Source organism: Jaculus jaculus, chromosome 13 (assembly GCF_020740685.1).
Source record: "Jaculus jaculus isolate mJacJac1 chromosome 13, mJacJac1.mat.Y.cur, whole genome shotgun sequence".
In the NCBI taxonomy this organism is placed as follows: Eukaryota; Metazoa; Chordata; class Mammalia; order Rodentia; family Dipodidae; genus Jaculus; species Jaculus jaculus.
Genome location: NC_059114.1, coordinates 5,611,758 through 5,632,267, shown reverse-complemented (window position 1 = coordinate 5,632,267; position 20,510 = coordinate 5,611,758). Strand labels below are relative to the sequence as shown.

General features: G+C 49.1%; 1 protein-coding gene across 3 annotated transcripts in view; it reads right to left on the bottom strand.

The window, feature by feature from the left end:
* Upb1 (beta-ureidopropionase 1) overlaps positions 1-19,795 on the bottom strand; it is a 39,539-nt gene extending 19,744 nt beyond the window's left edge. The window contains exons 1-3 of one of the 3 annotated variants that reach the window (XM_045132921.1): positions 19,625-19,795; positions 10,106-10,277; positions 8,002-8,089 (exon numbers count right to left, since the gene is read on the bottom strand). In XM_045132921.1, coding sequence (XP_044988856.1) covers positions 8,002-8,089; positions 10,106-10,277; positions 19,625-19,728 — 364 coding nt within the window. In that variant the 5' untranslated portion in view covers positions 19,729-19,795. The remainder of the gene's footprint in view (positions 1-8,001; positions 8,090-10,105; positions 10,278-19,624) is intronic. The other 2 variants (XM_045132922.1, XM_012952296.2) reach the window with 2 other exon arrangements.
* Positions 19,796-20,510: the final 715 nt, after the last annotated feature.

Sequence of the window (20,510 nt, the reverse complement as noted above, 5' to 3'; positions counted from 1 at the left end):
TATTTTGTAGCTCTGCATCTTCACATGAGCCCAGTCCCAACTCTCATTCTCTCCCTCTCCATCTTCACGCAAGCCCAGTCCCTTTGTTTGAAAGTCACTAGCCAAGTGAGTATTTCCAGAGGCCTGCTATTGTTCTGGTTCTGTCCTGACCAATATTTTAAAAAGGATTTATTTATTTATGTTGGTTTCTCAAGGTAGGGTCTTGCTCTGTCCAGGCTGACCTGGAATGCACTCTGTAGTCTCAGGGTGGCCTCGAACTCACGGCGATCCTGCTACCTCTGCCTCCCAAGTGCTGGGATTAAAGGTGTGCATCACCATGCCTGGTTTAACTTTTATATGTATATTTTTAAGGAATATTTTAATTATTTGAGAGAGAGAGAGAGAAAAACAGAAAGAGGCAGATAGAGAAAGTAGGCGTGCTAGAGCCTCTAAGTAATACAAATGAACTCCAGACACATGTGCCATCTTTTGCACGTGGCTTACGTGGGCACTGGGGAATCGAACCAGGAGCCTCAGACTTTGCAAGCAAGCACCTTAAGTGCTAAACCCTCTCTCCATCCTGCCCCGACCGACTTCTATGGAGCATTTGCAGGACACCTCACGATGTGATCAGATGGTACGTAACTACTGTTGACACGGGGCTTGGGGTCTATTTCGGGGTCGTGACCATAAGCCAACATTTGCCACACATGCTACTTACTAGGTAAGGGAAAGGGCAGCTCCTCCCCAGAGCCTTGTGAGAATAGGTGTGGCCCCGGTCGTTTCACGAGGAGAATCCACAACTCCCAGTACCTCCCAGTCCCGGGAAGCCTGGATCCGTGACCATGCCAGAGTGAGCGTGCCGCCAACGGCACTGTTAGCTGCCAGCCACAGTCCCTGGGGCCTTGGTACCAGGCTAAGCCCTCCCTCCCCCCCAGGCCCCCTCAGGAAGGACGGAAGAACCACTTTTAAGTAAGACTACGACAACAACAATGAAAAAGCCATTGATGACAAAAAAAAAAAATGTTCCTTGACGACCACTAATCCTGAGCTTCCAGAGCTCTCTAGAGGTGACTCAATTGTCTCCCGAGAGTAAACCCTCCCCTGTCGATTTCATTTCAAGTTACTCAGGGTTCCAAATGTCTCTATTTCCTCTTGACTGGCTTCTTTTCCTGGTTACGTAAATACTCCAATACAAGTAAACTTTCCAAAGGAAGGTGTGGGCTGGAGGGCTGGAGGGCTGGGCCACACCAGGGGCTACAAAATTCAAGTCTTTTTTTTTTTTTTTCATTTGTTTCGAGGTAGGGTCTCGCTCTAGGTTCACCTGGAACTCACACTGCAGCCCCAAGCTGACCTTGAACTCACACTGTGCTGGGATTTAGAGGCCTGTGCCACCATGCCCAGACAGGTACAGTTTTCCATCGAGAGAGGAAGAGATTCCACGTTCTTGTTTTTAATTTTCAATCTTTTAAATTTTGTGTATTTATATGAGAGAGGCAGAGAGAAAGAGGCAGATAGTTAGAGAGAGAATGGGCACACTGGGGCCCCCAGGCACTGCAAACGAACTCCAGATGCACGCGCCACCTTGTGCATCTGGCTTACACGGGTCCTGGGGAATCGCACCTGGCTTCGATTTAGGCTTTGCAGGCAAACGCCTTAACTGCTGAGCCATCTCTCCAGCCCAAGATTTCACGTTCATGAACCTCACATGGAGTCAGCTTCTTGCCTAAGACCTCGCCCTGCGCCCTGGAACCACAGCCTAGAGAAAAATACATGGATTCTGTGAGACCAGATGCTAATCATGGGACTGAGTAAGATGAGGCGCCACCATTGTGAGTTTGAGGCCCGGCTGGCTACAAAGTGAGATGGGGCATGGAGGGAGAGAGAAACAAGAAGAGAGGAGGGAGAGGCAGGCAGGAGGGAGGGAGGGGAGGTTGAGATTATGATGGTCATGTCACCTAGCAGGACCTCAGGGCCTCACAAAGGCCTGGTTAGGCCTGGATGGACGAGTGACAGGCAGCTCCAAATCCAACAAAGCAAAGAGCTTGGTTAAGTCATCCGATTGGTGTTGGAATGCCCGTCACGGCCCCAGCCACAACAGATAAAATGGGGGCCGGAGGATAGGGATCGAAAACCCAAGAAACAGAAGCACATTTCGGTCTCATGGAATTTAAAGTCTAATGTAGGCTGTAGACGAATCAAGAATCACTCAAGGGGGCTGGAGAGATGGCTTAGCGGTTAAGCGTTTGCCTGTCAAGCCTAGGGACCCCGGTTCAAGGCTCTGTTCCCCAGGACCCACGTTAGCCAGATGCACCAGGGGGCACACGTGTCTGGAGTTTGTTTGCTATGGCTGGAGGCTCTGGGGCGCCCGTTCTCTCTTTCTCTCTGCCTCTTTCTCTCTGTCACTCTCAAATAAATAAATAAAAATGAACAACAACAACAAAAAAGTTTAAAAAAGAATCACTCAAGGCCGGGCGTGGTGGCGCACGCCTTTCATCCCAGCACTCGGGAGGCAGAGGTAGGAGGATCGCTGTGAGTTCAAGGCCACGCTGAGACTACAGAGTGAGTTCCAGGTCAGCCTGGGCTAGAGTGAAGCCCTAACTCAAAAAACAAAATATTAAAAAAAAAAAAAAAAAAGAAAAGTTTGGCATGTGCTTTTTGGTATACTATGGTTTCTCGAGGGCCAGTGTTAAAACTGCTTCCATGTCTAAGCAAAGACAACTGCCTATGCATCGTTGTGCCCCGGTGGGAAATCAAATGATAACCAGTTGTCCATACGTTTATAGTCGGGAGCCCTTACGCAGCACAGTGTCTCATGGGTGCTGAGCGTTGGAATCGAAGTGTTTCATTGGACCAGTCAACCTTCCGTGTCCACACCTTTGACTACAGCTGTCGAAGACTTCTTTTAGAAAAGGCTGAGGCCCAAGTTAATCCAGATAAGAGCAGAAGCTGTTCACACGGTTATTTGTAAGGTTACCTGCTATCCTGCAGTTTTCTTTCATTAGTTTTGCTATTCATTTTATTTGTATTTCAATATTTTCTTGTTGTCGCTGTTTTGTTTTCTGAGGTATATATGTATGTTTTGGTTTTTCAAGGTAGGATCTCTCTTTAGCCCAGGCTGACCTGAAATTCACTATGGAGTCTCAGGGTGGCCTTGAACTCACGGTGATCCACCTCTGCCTCCCAAGTGCTGGGATTAAAGGCGTGCGCCACCACGCCCGGCTTGTATTTCAACATGTTTAAGCAGTCTAAGAACATATGTCAAAGTAAAGGTGCAGTAACAGTGAACTGGCTGCTGCTCACAATTCATATGTAAGCACAGCAGTAGCAAAGAAAAAATACCGAGTATTTAACTTTCTTACGTTTTCTTTTTCTTTTTGCTTTTTTTCTTTCAAATAGAGAAGGAATTAACACATCAGGGCCTCTAGCCACTGCAATTGAACTCCAGATGCATATGCTACCTTGTGCACACGTGTGACTTTGTGTACACGCGTCACTTTGTGAGTCTGGCTTACATGGGTTCTGGGGAGTAGAACCTGGGTCCTTAGGCTTCACAGGCAAGTGCCTTAACTGCTAAGCCATCTGTCCAGCCCCTCTTTTTGCTTTTTAAAAGAATGTTTTATTTATTTATTTCCAAGGAGAGAAAGAATTGATGTACTAAGGCTTCTAGCTGCTGCAAACAAACTCCAGATGCATGCACCACTTTGGGCACCTGGCTGTGTGTGAGAGTTGGGGAATTACCTGGGTCGTTAGGCTTTGCAGGCAAGTGCCTTAACTGCTGAGCCATCTCTCTGGCTTTGTTTTTGATTTTCATTTATGTATTTTTAAATTTTTTTATTTGTAAGCAGACACAGAGAGAGAGAGAGACAGAAAGAAGACAGATAAAGAGAAAGAGGCAGAGAGAGAGAGAGAGCACGCCAGGGCCTCCAGCCGCTGCAAATGAACTCCAGATGCTAGGCACAAGCCCCATCTTGTGCATCTGGCTTAGCATGGGGACTGGGGAATTGAATTCTGGTTGTTAGGCTCTATAGGCAAGCACCTTAACTAGCCCTTTTTTTGGCTTTTAAAAAATTATTTTTTAATATATTATTTTTATTTATTTGAGAGAAAAAGAGGTAGAGAGAGAGAATGGGCATGCCAGGGCCTCTAGCCACTGCAAACAAACTCCAGACACATGTGCCATCTTGTGCATCTGGCTTACATGGGTCCTGGGGAATCAAACTTTGATCCCTTGGCTTTATAGGTAAGCACCTTATGGGCTAAGCCATCTCTCCAGACTGGCTTTTTTTTTTTTTTTTAAGTATTTTTATTTATTAGAGAGAGAGGGGTGGGGGGGAGAGAATGGGTACACCAGAGCCTCTTACCACTGCTGATAAACTCCAGATACACGTACTGCTTAATACCTCTGGCTTTATGTGGATACTGAGGAAACTGAGCCCCGGCAGGTGGTTTTACAAGCAAGTGACTTTAACCTACCTCTAAGCCATCTCCCCAATTCTTATTATCATTCTTTTTGGTCTGTTTTTTTTTTTTTTTTTTCTTTTTTCTGAGTTAGGGTCTCCCTCTAGCCCAGGCTGACCTGGAACTTACTCTGTAGTCCCAGTCTGGCCTCAAACTCACAGTGATCCTCCTACCTCTACCTCTGAAGTGAGGGGATTACAGGCGTGTGCCACCATGCCCAGCATGATTGTTTTTGATAATTACCTAACATGCATATGTTATAAAAACAGTTAACAGGGAAATAACAAGATAATGGCTAGCTTTGTTTACTGTGTTATGAAATTTTCATGAACAATCCAAGCATAATTGTTAAGAACATGTGTATTAAGTTCATGTAAAGTGGAATAAAAATTTAATGAATGGGCTTTTTTCAACCACTTTCTCTAGATCTTTTCACATAAATTGGTCATTAGGTTTTGAGACTTCGCTAATGGAAATTGTACGTTCTTGAAAATTGATTCCTTATTCCCTCTTGGCAGTAAATGGCTTTTCGCCCAGCTTAAATGCAGAGTTTATCATAACAACAACAAAAAATACTATTGCCGGGCTGTGGTGATGCAGGCTGAGGTAGGTGGATGGCTGTGAGTTCGAGGCCAGCATGAGACAACATAGTGAATTCCACTATGTTCCAGGTCAGCCTGGCTTATAGCGAGACCCTACCTCAAAAAAACAATTTTTAAAAAATCGCCAAAATACTACTATAATTACCATTCTCAACCATGTCACACTTCCTCCTTTTTTGTTCCCCCTCCCAAAAAAATGAAATGAACTTTTCTTTGGGAGGGGTGATGGGCAAAAGGTAACATGTTACACTTAAAAAGTTGTCACTTGCCATTTTCTAAGGAAAATGGAAGTCACAGTTTTCTTGGCCCATCATGACACAGGGTAGCATTAACGTTAAGATCTGTGTTTCCAAATCATGTTTGGCTTTTAAGAATATCTTGATTCTAGGACTGGAGAGATGGTTTAGCAGTTAAGGCACTTGCCTTCAGAGCCAAAGGACCTTGGTTCGGTTTCCCAGTACCCACATAAGCCAGAAACACAAGGTGGCACATGCATCTGGAGTTCACTTGTAATGGCTGGAAGCCCTGGCATGCCCATTCTCTCTCAAATAAATAAATAAATAAATAAATAATTTTTAAAATATATTGATTTTAATATAGCCTGACATTAATTTTGATTCTTTTTTTTTTTTTTTTGAAGTAGGGTCTCCCTCTAGCCCAGGCTCATCTGGAATTTACTATGTAGTCTCAGGGTGGCCTTGAACTCAGGGCGATCCTCCTACCTCTGCCTCCTGAGTGTAAGGATTAAAGGCATGCGCCACCACACCGGATTTTTGTTTTGTTTTGTTTTTTAGAGTTGGGGTCTCACTCTAGCACAGGCTGACTGGAATTCACTATGTAGTCTCAGGGTGACCTTGAACTTACTGTGATCCTTTTACCTCTGACTCCCTAGTGCTGGGTTCTGTATTTTTTATAAAAATGATTTTATTCAATTACTTGCAAGCAGAGAGATAAATAGAGAGGGAGAGAGAATGAGAGTTTGGGCACACCAGGGCTAGAGGCAAATGAATTACAGATGCATATGCCACCTTGTGCACCTGGCTTTATGTGGGTACTGGGGAATCGAACTCTGATACTTGGGCTTTGCAGGTAAGCACCTTAACCACTGAGCCATCTTTCCAGCCCTGTTTTTTTTTTCTTTTTAGCTTTTTGAGCTAGGGTCTTACTCTAACCCAGGATAGCCTGGTATTCACTCTGTTGTCCCAGGTTGGTCCTGAACTCACAGTGATCCTCTGCCTCCAAGTACTGGGATTAAAAGCATGAACCATCACACCTGGCTTTGTATGATTTTTTTAAAATATACCTTTATTGGGCTGGGGAGATGGCTCAACAGTCAAAGGTTCTTGCAAGCAAAGTTTGCTAGCTAGGGTTTAATTTCCCAGTACCCACACAAATTCAGATACACAAAGTGACACATGTAACTAGAGTTTATTTGCAGTGAGTGGCAAAAGATGCTGGTGTGCCCATCTTCTTTCTCTCCAAATAAAGAAATAAAAATAGGGGGATGGAGAAATGGCTTAGCAGTTAAGGCATTTGCTGCAAAGCCAAAGGACCCAGGTTCAATTCCCCATGACCCACGTAAGCCAGATGCACAAGGGACACACGCGTCTGCAGTTTGTTTGCAGTAGCTAGAGGCCCTGGCATGCCCATTCTCTCTCTCTCTCTCTCTCCCCCTCTGCTTGCAAATTAATTAATTAATTAATTAAAAAAAGAAATAAAAATAAGATGAAGAAAAGGCATCAAGACTTTATACAACAGAGGATTCGATTTTGGGTACGGAGCCAGCCAGGTGGCTCCGCGGTGAGATGGGTGAAGCAGGGTTAGGACGATATAAGGAGATTAGCTAGCTGGAGGTTATTACCAAAGCCAAGAAGCAGGGTGGGGGTGAAACTCAGGGACAGAGGGCGTGCTCACCACACACCAGGACTTGGATTTAACACCTCCCCTAAGGGTTGGCCAGCTGAGGGCACACCACCGGTGACTTGCATCAGGGCAGTGGTAGAGGAGAGGAGAAGTGAATGACCAGCAGGCAGGGGAGCCTAGGTTTCTAGTGCACCTAAGAAATAGTTTTTCAAGCCAGACGTGGTGGTGCACGCCTTTAATTCCAGCTCTTGGAAGGCAGAAGTAGGTGGATCACCATGAGTTCCAGGCCACCCTGAGACTACATAGTGAATTTCAGGTCAGCCTGAGCTAGAATGAAACCCTACCTCGAAAAACAAACAAACAAGCAAACAAAAGAGATTTTCAGGCTGGATAGATGGCTCAGTGGTCAAGGTGCTTGCCTACAAAGCCAAAGGACCCAGGTTTGATTTCCTCAAGACCCATGTAAACCAGATACACAAGGTGGCGCATGCATCCGGAGTTCCTTTGCAGTGGCTAGAGGCCCTGGCACATCCATTGTCTATCCACCTCTTTCTCTTTCTATCTCTTTCAAATAAATTAATAATTTTTTTTTAAAAAAAGAAGAAATTGATTTCTAGGCTGGGCATGGCAGTACACACTGTAATCCCAGTGCTCCCAGGCAGGAGGACTGTTTGAAGTTTGAGGCTCCACAGCAAGTGCCAGGGAAGCTAAAGCTACATAGTGAGACCCTGTCTTTAATAAATAAATAAATAAAAACCCAAAAGTTCCAGGCTGGAGAGATGGCTCAGCGGTTAAGGCATTTGCCGGCAAGGCCAAAGGACCCAGGTTCGATTCCCCAGTACCCAGGTAAGCCAGATGTACAAGGTGACACATGTGTCTGGAGTTCATTTGCAGTGGCTGGAGGCCCTGGCGTGCCCGTTCTCTATCTCTACCGCCCCCCCCCACGCCCCCTTAAGGAAGTAAATAATTTTTTAAAAATTCTACAGAAGGAAAAAGAAAGGAGATTTTCTTAAAACCAGACAGTAGACACTGTCAGCAACAGGGTGAGACACAGCTGATCCACGGTGGCAGAGAGCGCGCCCCGCTGGAGACTTACTCCACGCTTCCTGGAAACAGATGATGTTGACCCCGCACGTTGCAGCGACCTCGGCCATGGCCTCGATGCGTCTGTGGAGGGCAGAGACCTGGCGATTTCAAAAGCTCTGATTACAATGCATTCGGTCCTCTCGCTGGCACGGGGCGTAAGGACGGCTCCAGTGCGGGCACGACAAACTCCCACCCAGCCAGGCACAGGCCGATAAGAAGGATGGGGAGGTGTGGTATTCGGTTTTCTCATCAGACTAGATCCTCCGAGACACGTAGGGGTACAGCAGCCCTGGACGCCCGCAGACGCTGACTCGGTTTTTCCACGTGGACGTGGGGAAACCCTCATCCTGGACGGCGGGGATGCACGTGGGTGTGCTCTGGCACGTCGGGCGGGCACGTGGCCACGCGCGCGTACGCACACGCACACCCGGGGCCCGCGGCCGCCTCCGCCAGGGACAGTCCACTCTGCGCCGCTTTGCAGCCAAGGCTCTCGGCTCGGCTCGCCTTGCCACTGCCGCTTTCTCGCCTAGACCTTGTCTGCCAATGGTCCACTTTTGCTCAGTCTTTCTAAATCACCCGTGAGGATATGCCCCCGGCCAGGAATGTGCTTTCTTACCCTCCCCGATCTTCCAGAAACTGTCATCCCGGCTCCATGCCACCCCTCTGCAAGCCCTCTGCAAACTCTCTCAGCAGCACGGCTCCTGCTGTGATGCCACACTGCCTGTTGTTTATTCTGAGCACCCAACAGACTCCTTAGGGGCTGGAAGAAAGCAGCCTTATTATCTATATTCTCAGCAAAATGTCTGGTTTCCAAGAGACATGCAGAATTCTTTTTTTTTTTTTTTAAGAGAGAGAGAGCATTGGTGCGCCAGGGCCTCAGCCACTACAATGTAACTCCAGCCGCTTGCGCCACCTAGTGGGCACGCGTGACCTTGCACTTGCCTCACCGTGGCGCATCTGGCTAATGTCAGATCTGGAGAGTTGAACATGGGTCCTTAGGCTTCACAGGCAAGTGCCTTAAGTGCTGAGCCATCCCTCCAGCCCCAGAACTCTTTATTTTTTAAAGAGTGGGCAGACAAGTTGAGACATTATGCACAGAGACATTGCCTCTTCCCCATAACTGATGGCTATCCCCACAATGCATGACCCACAATCCCCAACGAGGAGGGTCCCTCCGGAGGAAGGAGGAGACTAATGATGGCACCAACATGGTTGTTTACACACTGAGTATGTACATAACTAATAAATAATAATAATAAAGAGTGGGCTGGAGAGATGGCTCAGTGGTTAAAGGTGATTGCTAATAAAGACTGACGACCCGGGTTCAGTTCCCCAGTGCACACGTAAAGCCTGATACAGGAAGCAACACAAGTATGTAGAGTTTGCTTGCAGTGGCAGGAAGCCCTGGAGCACTCATTCTCTCTTTCCTTCTCTCCCTCTCATAAATAAATAAGGAATTGGTCCAATGGTAGCCTGTCAGTTATAGGGGAAACAAATTGCTCTCTAGCTGAAGTTGAGGCTTGTGCACAGTGAGGCCCTGGTCTTAGGATTAAGGCAGAGGAGTGCAGGGTGGCTGTGATCAGTGTATGTTAGCAGCTGGTCTGGTAGGCAGCTGAGAGATAGCATCCCATGGAGGGAGCTTGACCTGCCAGAGGGCCCCTTCCCAGTTGAAAAATGAAGCTTCAGCCGGGCGTGGTGGCGCATGCCTTTAATCCCAGCACTCAGGAGGCAGAGGTAGGAGGATCGCCGTGAGTTCAAGGCCACCCTGAGACTACCTAGTGAATCCCGGGTCAGCCTGAACTAGAATGAAACCTTACCTCAATAAATAAATAAATACGTAAATAAATAAAATAAAGAAAGAAAAGAACAGAAAAAAACTTCAGATCAGGAAGTGGAAGGAAGGTGGAAAGGCTAGTAAGAAGGAAGAAAAAGAATCGCTGGAGACAAGACAGGGAGAAGATGAGGGGGAGAGACGGGAAGCGGCTCAGCTGCACTTCGAGGTGCCTGGGCCTGTGGACCCCAAGTGAGTAAGCCAGCCAGTGGCCGCACATGTTCACGAGACAGCACAGCCCAGAGCCCCGTCCATGCATGTATGGTTAAAATGGAGACCGCACCTGTTCTGCCACAGGGGCGGATGTGGGCAGGAGGATTTTGTTCTGAATGAGCCCCACGCGCACGATCCTGGGGCGTCTCTGCTGCTCCTTGGCTGCCTCGAAGGCGTACCCCTGAAGTTCGAAGTCTCCTTCTAAGGCGGCTTCTAACGCTCTTCTGGGCAGATCGAGCTTCCTGAACGGGTGGGGAAAGAAGAGGAAAAGGAGTTTGAAGAGACCTGCTACATTTCAAATCGCCTTCCAAGGGTCAGGGATATACACTCAGAGGTAGTGTGGACCGAGAAGGGCTCTGACTCAAGATTGCAGCCCCAGCACTGAAATAAAACAGGCAAAATACCCGGGACGGAGCTATAGCCCAGCTGGCCAAGTGCTGGGCCGGCACGCGCGAAGCCAGGGGCGCAGTCCCCAGCCCCGCGTGAGGACCAGGCATGGCACCCATGCCTGCGACCTCGGCCCTCAGGAGATGAAGGCCAGAGGATGAGGAGTCGGGTTCATCCTTGGCTACACAGCAAGCAGCAGGCCAACCCGGGCCATGTGAGACCTTGTCAAGGGAGTTGGGTGGGGAGGGGGAGAGAAAAGAAGGAAACAAAGAAAGAGTGAGAGAGAGAGAAGGAAAGAGAGAAAAGAAACGAAAATCCTCTCCACCTCCACCAGACAGAGGCAAGCTAGGGGCGTTCCTGCAGGAAAGCATGTGGTGCAAGGCCCAGGGCCCCCGGCAGCGTGAGCCCCGAGCCCCGATGTTAAACTGCTCGTCAGCGGGGAGAAGTAGGACCAGTCAACAAATTGGTGTTTGGAGCTGCTGAGATCAAGGTAGAGATTAAAGTCCCCACAACCTGCACAGAGGAGAGGAGATTGGTTCACCCTCCCTGACTGTACCCCGCCCCCCTGCCAAGGTTTCTGAACCATGGGCTGGACAGATGGCTTAGCGGTTAAGGCACTTGCTTGCAAAGCTAAAGGACCTTGGTTCGATTCCCCAGGACCCACGGAAGCCAGTTTGTACAGGGTGGCACAAGTGTCTGGAGTTTGTTTGCAGTGGCTGGAGACCCTGGCACGCCCATTCTCTTTCTCTCTCTCTCTCTCTGCCTCTGGACCAGAATCAGAGGGCTATGTGGACCCTAGGGACTGGGCTGATCATGTCGCCAGTGAGGGGCAGGGAGATGAGGCTCAGGAGACACTGGAGTCCAAGAACAGACACAGAGGAAGCTTCTGCACCCATCTGCCTCTCGGTGTGCTGAGTCTTGGGTGGTAATCTCATGACTTTGTCTTCTAGTACTGGGTGGGTTTGATAGGGTTTGGGTGGTTAGCCTGAAGTTACAAATGTTTATCTATTTGTAGTTTATTAATAACTGCTAGAGGCTGGGCATGGTGACACGCACCTTCAATCTTAGCACTCAGGAGGCAGAGGTAGGAGGATCACTGTGAGTTAGAGGCCAGCCTGAGACTACATAGTGAATTCCAGGTCAACCTAGCCTAGAGCAAGACCCTACTTGGAAAAACCGAAAAAACAAATAAACAAACAAACAAACAAAAACTGCTAGAGGATTATTTCCACCATAGTGACCGCTGATTAGGGAGCAAATGCCTCCTGATTCCTGTTGCGTGCCCAGAGCTGGAGTCAAACTCCAGGATCACAGTTCATGGCCCAGGGCCAGGAAGGACTTACCATCTAAGGGCAAATGGATTATGAAATACTGAGAACACATCAAAAAATAACCTGACAGCTATTATCTAATAATAATATTTCTCTCCTACTTTTGAAGCACTTTCTTAGAGACATTTCTTTCCAAAATCACAGCCCTGTCAGCCCAAGCCCCCTGACTCCGCCCCCTGTCAGGAGCTCTGGGTGACAGCTGGGATCCGCCCTGACAATCAGCCTGCTTCTCAAGCAGCCGAGGCTCCCTTCCCCCTGGCAGGTTAGAAATAGCTGCAGTGCCCACACCTTGCCTACACTCGCTGTGAACGCCTCAGCGAGTCCTCCTACCCTTGCATGGAAGGGACCTCTTGTGGGGCTCAGCCCGGGTAGTTCATCAGCCTCCGCAGACAGTTACACGGCTTTCTAAGAGCTTTAAGCTAGGGACGCATGGGCCGTCGCAGGGAGAAGGTAGGGAAGGGCTCCCTGTGTGCTGGTTTGCCGAAGGCTGTACGGGCTCAGGGGTCAGGAGCCCTTATGCGTGTCCTGTGGCCTCAGGACAGGAGACTCAGATGGAGTCTAATAATATTAATAATATTATCTATTATTATTAGATAATAGTCTGGCTTTGCTGATGCATTTTACTATGGACCCACAGCCCATGGTCCTTAGGCTTCGCAGGCAAATGCTTAACCGTCCTTTTTAAAAAATTTTTTAAAAAATATTTTATTTAGGGCTGGGGAAATGGCTTAGCGGTCAAGGCGTTTGCCTGTGGAGCCTAAGGACCCTGGTTCGATTCCCCAGAACCTATGTGAGCCAGATGCACAAGGGGCACATGCATCTGGAGTTTGTTTGCAATGGCTAGTGGCCCTGGCACACCCATTCTCTCTCTCTAGCTCTCCCTGTGTCTTTCTCTCTCTCTCTCTCAAATAAATAAATAAAAATAATTTAAAGATTTTTAAAAAGTATTCCAAGTCTACACTCAAGGCAAATTATATGCAAACAGAATAATAAGCCTGTGCTATGTCCACTAAAAGTTTGGTTTAGGGGCTGCCATGGGGCAACGCGACGGATGGAATATGTTGTTATCAAATTATATACGGAGCCAGGCGTGGTGGCGCACGCCTTTAATCCCAGCACTCCGGAGGCAAAGGTAGGAGGATCCCTGTGAGCTCGAGGCCTCTCTGAGACTCCATAGTGAATTCCAGGTCAGCTTGGGGTAGAGTGAAACCCTACCTCAAAACAAAAACTATATATAAAAATTCTAAGCCTGGAGAGATCCTTGGATATTGTATTCATCACTTCTCTCACTGTTGTGACTGTTAGGTCAGCACAAAATGCACCCAGGACAGCAGGATGGCTGCAGAAGAGTCATGCACATTCCTCAAGAAATCATCCAGCCATTGTCCCTCCCCTGCCTAACAAGACTCCAAGACTAGATTTTCTGCCCCCCTCTCTCTCACTGGGTCACGTCTGGTCTCACCCTAAGGCTAATGTAAAGAACAGAGCTTTACTGCCCCAACAAAGAAATTCCTTCCCTTCCTCGCCTTCCCCCAGCTGAAGAGCCTATAAAGCCCACTCACTCTCTGTGACCCCAAGATGACTGCTCCGCTCTTGAGGGTCAGTCCTGGCAGCTCGTGTTCACACACACCCCCGCCCCACACCCCCGCCCAGTAAAAACTTCCATCTTGGCCTCAGAGTGGTCTCCGCGGTCCTCGGTCACTCCTGAGCCTAACAGCGGCCAAACACGGGACAAGAAGCAACGTAAGGGCGGGAGGGCTTCTTTCAGCTCACAGTTGAGGGATGCAGCTCATGGGGGGGGGGGGGGCAGAGCGGCAGAAACATGAAGCAGCCGGGAGCATTCAGTCCCCAGGCAGAAAACAGAGGGATGGGTGCTAAGACTCACCCCGTTTTCTCCTTTTAATTCAGTCTGGGGTCCCAGCCCACAACGAGGGTGAGTCTCCCCTGCTCAAGTAACTCCCTCCCAGAGCTTTGCCTCCTAGGTGATTCTAGATCCAATCAAGTCATTATCTAGAGAGATTAACTATCATAGATGTGATGTGGCGGTGAGAATGGAGCTCTGACAAATGGCATTCAGTACCCTTATCAAAGGAGCTGCTGGGGCTGGAGAGATGGCTGAGTGGCTAAAACACTTGCCTGTGAAGCCTAAGGACCCAGGCTTGATTTCCCAGTAGCCACGTAAGGCACATGTACAGGGTGGTGCATGTGTCTGGAGTTCCTTTGCAATGGCTAGAAGTCCTGGCACACACCTATTCTCTTTCTCTCTATCTTCCTCTCTCTTTCTTTCTCTCTCTCCCTTTCTCTCTCTCTCTCTCTCTCTCTCTCTCTCTCTCTCTCTCTCTCTCTAATATTTAGGGGCTGGAGAGATGGCTTAGTGGTTAAGGTGTTCTTCTGCAAAGCCAAAGGACCCCAGTTTGATTCCCCAGGACTCACGTAAGCCAGATACACAAGGGGTGCATGCACCTGAAGTTCACTTGCAGTGGCTGGAGGCCCTGGTGTACCCATTGCCTCTCTCTCTCTGCCTCTCTCTCTCAAGTAGATAAATAAATAAATTTTTTATAAAAGAGCTGCAGGCTGGGGAGATTGCTCAGCGGTTAAGGTGCTTGCCTGCCAAGCCTAACAACCTAAGTTCGATTCCTCAGTAAAGCCAGATGCACAAGGTGGCACATGCATCTAAAAGTTTGTTTGCAGTGGCCAGAGGCTCTGGCAGTCACAGCACTCTGTTTCTCTCTCTGCTTGCAAATAAATAAAAATTATCTAAAAATAAAAATAAAAAGAGGGAGCTAGGCATGGTGGCACATGCCTTTTTAATTCCAGCACTCGAGAGGCAGGGGTAGGTGGATCACCATAAGTTCAAGCCACCCTGAGACTACATAGGGAAACCCAGCTCAGCCTGGGCTAGAGTGAGGCCCTACCTCAAAAAAAAAAAACAAAAATAAAATAAAACAAAATAAAAAGAGTTGCAGGCTGGGCTATCTGCTCAGCAGTTAAAGGGGCTTGCTTTCAAAATCTGATGGCCCAGGGTTCAGTTGCCCAGTGCCCACATAAAACCAGATGCACAACAGGGCACATGTGTCTGGAGTTCATTTGCGATGGCAAGAGGCCTTAGAGCATTCATTCTCTGTAATTCTGGCAAATAAATAGATTTAAAAAAAAAAAAGGGCTAGAGAGGTGGCTTAGCGGTTAAGGTGCTTGCCTGAAAAGCCAAAGTACCTCAGTTTGATTCCCCAGGACCCACGTGAGCCAGATGCACAAGGTGGCGCACGCATCTAGAGTTCATTTGCAGTGGCTGGAGGCCCTGGGGCTCCCATTCTCTCTCTCTCTCTCTCTGTGTCTCTTTCCGCCACTCAAATAAATAAATAAGAAATAAAATAAATAAGGAGTTGCAAAGGACGTTGCTTGCCCTGTGACCAACCGCAGACACAGGACGCAGCCATGCACAAACCCGGAAACGGGCCTCACCAGACCCTGAATTCACCAGTGCTTTGATCTTGGTCTTCTTTGTCTCCAGGAGTACTTTGGGGGGGTTGAGAAGCCACCACTCCATCTATTGTATTTTGATGCAGCTACGCAAAAGGCCTTGATCAGCCACCGTCCAGGAAGCAGAAAAACGCCGCATGAGCCACACGTTTCCTCAGCCATCCCGCGCTCCCTTGCAGGCCTGCCTCTGCCTCCGTAGCCGGTTGTCAGTCCCTTCACCCCTCACCCTCACCCCCAAGACCCTCACGGCCTCAGCCCAGGAGGAAGAGCCGCTCCCTTCTGCCCTGGCTCCAAGGCACCCTCGAGAGCCCCCCTATGACCCCCCTCCCCCAGTGTCAAGGAGGCCCTGGACGGAGGGCAGGGGTTTCTGCTTCCTCAGCAATCCCTCGCTTTGGGAACTGATTCTCTCCTTCTCTTGTGGCTCCTTACCACCAGTGTTTTAAATGATTAGACTCCACCTTTGATGCAAAGGAAACTTGTTCATGGGAGTGGGGCGGATTCAGGTAGAAAGGGAATAACACGAAAACCTATTCTTTAGCCCCAAACTTCACAGATGACTCTGTCTCTCTCTCTCTCTCTCTGTTCCGTGCAACCTCCGAAAGTTTATTTTTACATACAGGTAGGATAAATAGAATGTCACTGTACATGTTTGGCTCCTCATCCTGCCTTCGTTGCTTGGCAACACACCCTCATGTGCTTTTCTACCGGCGAGGGAGCACGTGTGTCAGTCGTCCTGTAAGACTGGAATGGGCCTGAAAAGTTCCTGCCGCACTGTGACATCACAGCTGTCACAGCTGTCATGACGTCAGAGTACAATACATGATGTGTGTGTTTGTGGTTATCCTGATGTGCAAAAAAAAAAACCTACTCTGCTGCCAACCGTAGAAACGTCTCACCCAGGGGCTGGGGAGATGGCTCAGCACTTAAAGGTACTTGCTTGCAAAGTCTGCTGGCCTGAGCTCCATTCATCAGCCATCCATGTAAAGCCAGATGGGTGTTCGTTTGCAACAGCAAGAGAACCCCCGGGTGTGTGCGCATGCATGCACGTGCGTGTGTACACACACACACACACACACACACACACAAACCAACAAAACTTTTTTTTTTTTTTTTTTTTGGTTTTTCGAGGTAGGGTCTTATGGTAGTCTAGGCTGACCTGGAATTCACTGTGTAGTCTCAGGGTGGCCTCGAACTCACAGCGATCCTCCTGCCTCTGCCTCCCGAGTGCTGGGAGCTTTAGATTCTTTTTAAATATTTTGTTTCGTTTTATTTATTTATTTGAGAAAGAAAGAGGCAGAAAGAGAGAGGGACAGAATGAGAACTGACCTGCCTTTGCATCCCCTAAGCCAGAACTATCTCCATCTAACAGACATCTCTGTACCATCTGAGTCTTCCCACGGGCACACCAGCTTCTCCTGAGCCCTTTAATAGCCAGGTTTCTAGCATTCCCCGTGGCCCACCCCATTCTGTTCTCACTTCTCCTCAATCTGGAAAGACCGTGTCTAGTGTAGCTCCCCCAAATCGAGGAGCTCTCCTCCAGGCCCACTTCCATACAGCAAAAATAACCACTTGGCGTTCCTTCCTGAGACCCCTTGTAGAGGGTAGAATTGTGTGTCCATGTCTTAATGCTCAGAACCTAAAAGCGACCTTATGTCAAGAAAGGCCCTTCACAGATGTAATTTTTTTTAATTATTATATTGATTGAAGGAAGCACAAATGTAATTAAGATAAGGATCTCAAGCTAGGTCATCCTGGATTAGCCAGATAAGCCTTAAATCCAATGACAAGCAATTACCAATGACAAGAAACACCCACAGGAAGACACAGAGACGAACGGCAGACAACCGTGTGAAGAAGAAAGCCCAAACTGGCTGCCACAGCCAGGGAAGGCCAGAAGCCTTCAGAGGCTAGAAAAAGGCCGGGGAGGGGGCTGAAGAGATAGCTGGGTGGTTAAGGTGCTTGCCTGCAAAGCTTAAGGACCTGGGTTCGGTTCCCCGGTACCCACATAAAGCCAGATGCAAAGTGGCGCATGAATCTGCAGTTTGTTTGCAATGGCTGGAGCCCTGGGTGTGCCTATTCTCTTTCCCTCTCCCACCCTGCCCCTCTCCTTGGAAATAAATGAATACATAAAAGAAAAGAAAAAGTAAGAAGGATTTCCCTCTGAAGCTTTGAAAAGTGCCCCAAGGGCCCTACAGTTTCCCTAAACTGCCACCAATTGAGGATTAGGCAGGCATTCCAAACACAGGGGGCTATGGGGGGCTGTCCTTCAAACCCCAGCAGTATTCCTAAGCGAAAACAGGTTTGTTGAGTGAATGAGTGCTGCCTGGTTCTATTCTCGGGGATTTCTGTGCCCAACACAGGCAAAGGTCCTTTGGCCCATTCACTTAGCAACAACTTTTTTTGTTGTTGCTTTTGGTTTTTCGAGGTAGGGTCTTGCTCTAGCCCCAGGCTGACCTGGAATTCACTATGTAGTCTCAGGGTGGCCTCGAACTCATGGCGATGACTACTCCTTAGAAGAGCCCGGGACGCGCTCTGGCGTTAGGAGGGCCCGCCCGGCCCCTCTCGCGTTATGAAAGGCTTTTGTTTTTGGAGGGGGGCGGTTGAGGGGGAACAAAATGTCAAAGCAGTTACCCTTCCACTCTCGAGCTGAGGCAGAGCTAGTGGACCTGGGCTCCCCGCAGGAAGTGTGCGGTGACTGGGTGCTCACTCGATCGATCCACCCCCCCAGGTCCAGGGAAGCTGATCGAGTTCCTGAAGCAAGGTCACTGGCCCAAGGTCATGGAGCGAACAGTCTAACTGTGCTGACAGACAAGGTGGAAGCCACTTGGGGTTATAGATGGTTTTCTTTCTTTTTTCTTTTTCTTTTTTTTTTTTAATATTTATTTATTTATTTATTTATTTATTTATTTGAGAGTGACAGACACAGAGAGAAAGACAGATAGAGGGAGAGAGAGAGAATGGGCGCGCCAGGGCTTCCAGCCTCTGCAAACGAACTCCAGACGCGTGCGCCCCCTTGTGCATGTGGCTAACGTGGGACCTGGGGAACTGAGCCTCGAACCGGGGTCCTTAGGCTTCACATGCAAGCGCTTAACCACTAAGCCATCTCTCCAGCCCTCTTTCTTTTTTCTTTTAAGTATTTTGTATTTATTTGAAGGAGACAGGGGGGACAGATACACACATACTAGAAAGAAAGAAAGAGAGAAACAGAGAGAGAATGGGGGCACTCCAGGGCCTCCAGCCAATGCAAATGAACTCCAGATGCAGTACCACTTTGTGAATGTGGCTATACGTGGGTATTAGACTTTGTAGGCTAGCACCTTAACTGCTAAGCCATCTCTCCAGCCTGACAGATTGGATTTCTGAGAGAGAAGGGAATCCCTTGGAGTTCTAAGGCAAAGAACAAAGATACCCGTTACATTTTAAAGAGACCGTTCTGGGCTGGGCGTGGGACGCAGAGGTAGGAGGATCGCCATGACTTCAAGGCCACCGTGAGACTACAGAGTGAATTCCAGGTCAGCCTGGGCTAGAGTGAGACCCTACCTCAAAAAAAAAAAAAAAATTAAATTAAAAAAAAAAAAAGAGGCCATTCTGGTTGCAGGAGAAAAGCAGACTGAAAAGATGTGGGAGAGGAGGCGTCTTTTCCAGCTTTGTTGAGTCAGTCCACTGCCCTCAGAAAGACCTGGGCTTGCTGGGGAAGGGAAAACATTTGCACTAAGTGCAGTAACTAATTCTCTTGGCCAAGTTTCCTTTGCCAATTAGATTTAGCTGGTATCCACCTCCAAGCTGCCGGGTCTTGGGCGGGGGGTGGGGGGAGGGAGCGGGGTGGGGGGGCAGGCAATCAGCACACTGGCTAGGGTCCTCTGGTTGGAGGCACTGGCCAGACCCCCTCAAGGAAGGTCTAGAACTGGGACCAAGCTGGTCACTCAAAAGAGGCCAAGAGGAGCCGAGGAAGATGGCTCAGCCTTTAAAGACACTTGCTCGCAAAGCCTGTCGGCCTGGGTTCAATTCTCCAGTACCCATGTAATGCACAAAGTGGCCCATGAGTCCAGAGCGAGTGCAGAGACGCATTCTCCTCCGTTCGCAGCTGCATGAGGCCTTGCAAATGTGCCCATGCGCTCTCTGCTCACAAACAATAAATAAATAAACGTGAAGGGAGGAGAGTGTTGGGGTGGCCACACAACTGGCTTAGACAGAAAAGCCTTCTATCCTCTCTTGTTCAAAGCCAGGTGAGGAGACCACACTCAGTCAAGGTCAAACACTGTCCCGTCTTGACCTATGGTCTCTGCCAGCCACCACAGGACGTCATCAGCCCGTCCAAGCCTTTTCCATACCCGAGGCCATCCTGCCCTGCAGTCTGCCACCCCCCCCCCCGCCACCTCTGGGTGTCCGACCTAGTCTCCTTGCCGTAAAGAACGCGCTTGACCTCCTGCAAATCTCCAAGCGGCAGGTGTTTCTCCAAGCACTGCTCCAGAGACGCCCACTCGGGGCCCGCCATGGCTGGAGCCTGCAGAGCCGGTGTCCGGGGTGTCCGACAAGAGCTGACTGTCCTTTGCCCCCAGGAAGGGGAGGAGGAGGAGGAGGCAGAGGGCACACAGCACGCAGCCGGCCCTCCCTCCATCTGGGCGCCCAGGCTCCTGGACCACTCCGCCTCCCGCCTCTGCTGAAGGGGCCCTGGGAGCGGGGGGATGTTGGGAGGGGCTCAGGTAGATGGACAGTGACCTCCGTCATCTGAGCCTAAGTGGGCAGCAAGCATAGAGGTGCTGAGGAGGGTATGGGATGAGTGCCATTATGCCACGGAGAGGAAGCAGCCCCTTGAAGTCTGAGGGCCCAGGCCAGAAGGCATGGCTTGGTGGGACCAGTACCCAGACTGCCGCTTCTTTTGAGCCACAGGTCGGGTGGTCTGGCAAGACAGCTTGCCATCCCAAGCACTTTTCCTGGAGATACTGTGCTGCTGAATGTGGGCTCTCCAGCTAGGGGAAATACTCTGTGAAGCCTGGGGACCCCTCCCCTTCAAGACCAGCTACCCCCCCCCCAGCCCCCGGCAGGCGGGAAGATGAGGAAAACAGGCTATTCAAACCCTGGTCTCACCATTTGCAAACCCTGTGACCTCAGGAGAGTTATCCACTCACGTGGGCATCTGTTGCTTTATCTATAAAATTGGAATGCAGGGGCTACCTTGTAGTCTTGCCGAAGAGTCCAGTAAGGGCCGGAAGACTAGCTTAGTGGCAGGGTTCCTGTATACCATGCTGGGGACCGTGCAGTATTGAATGGGCTTAA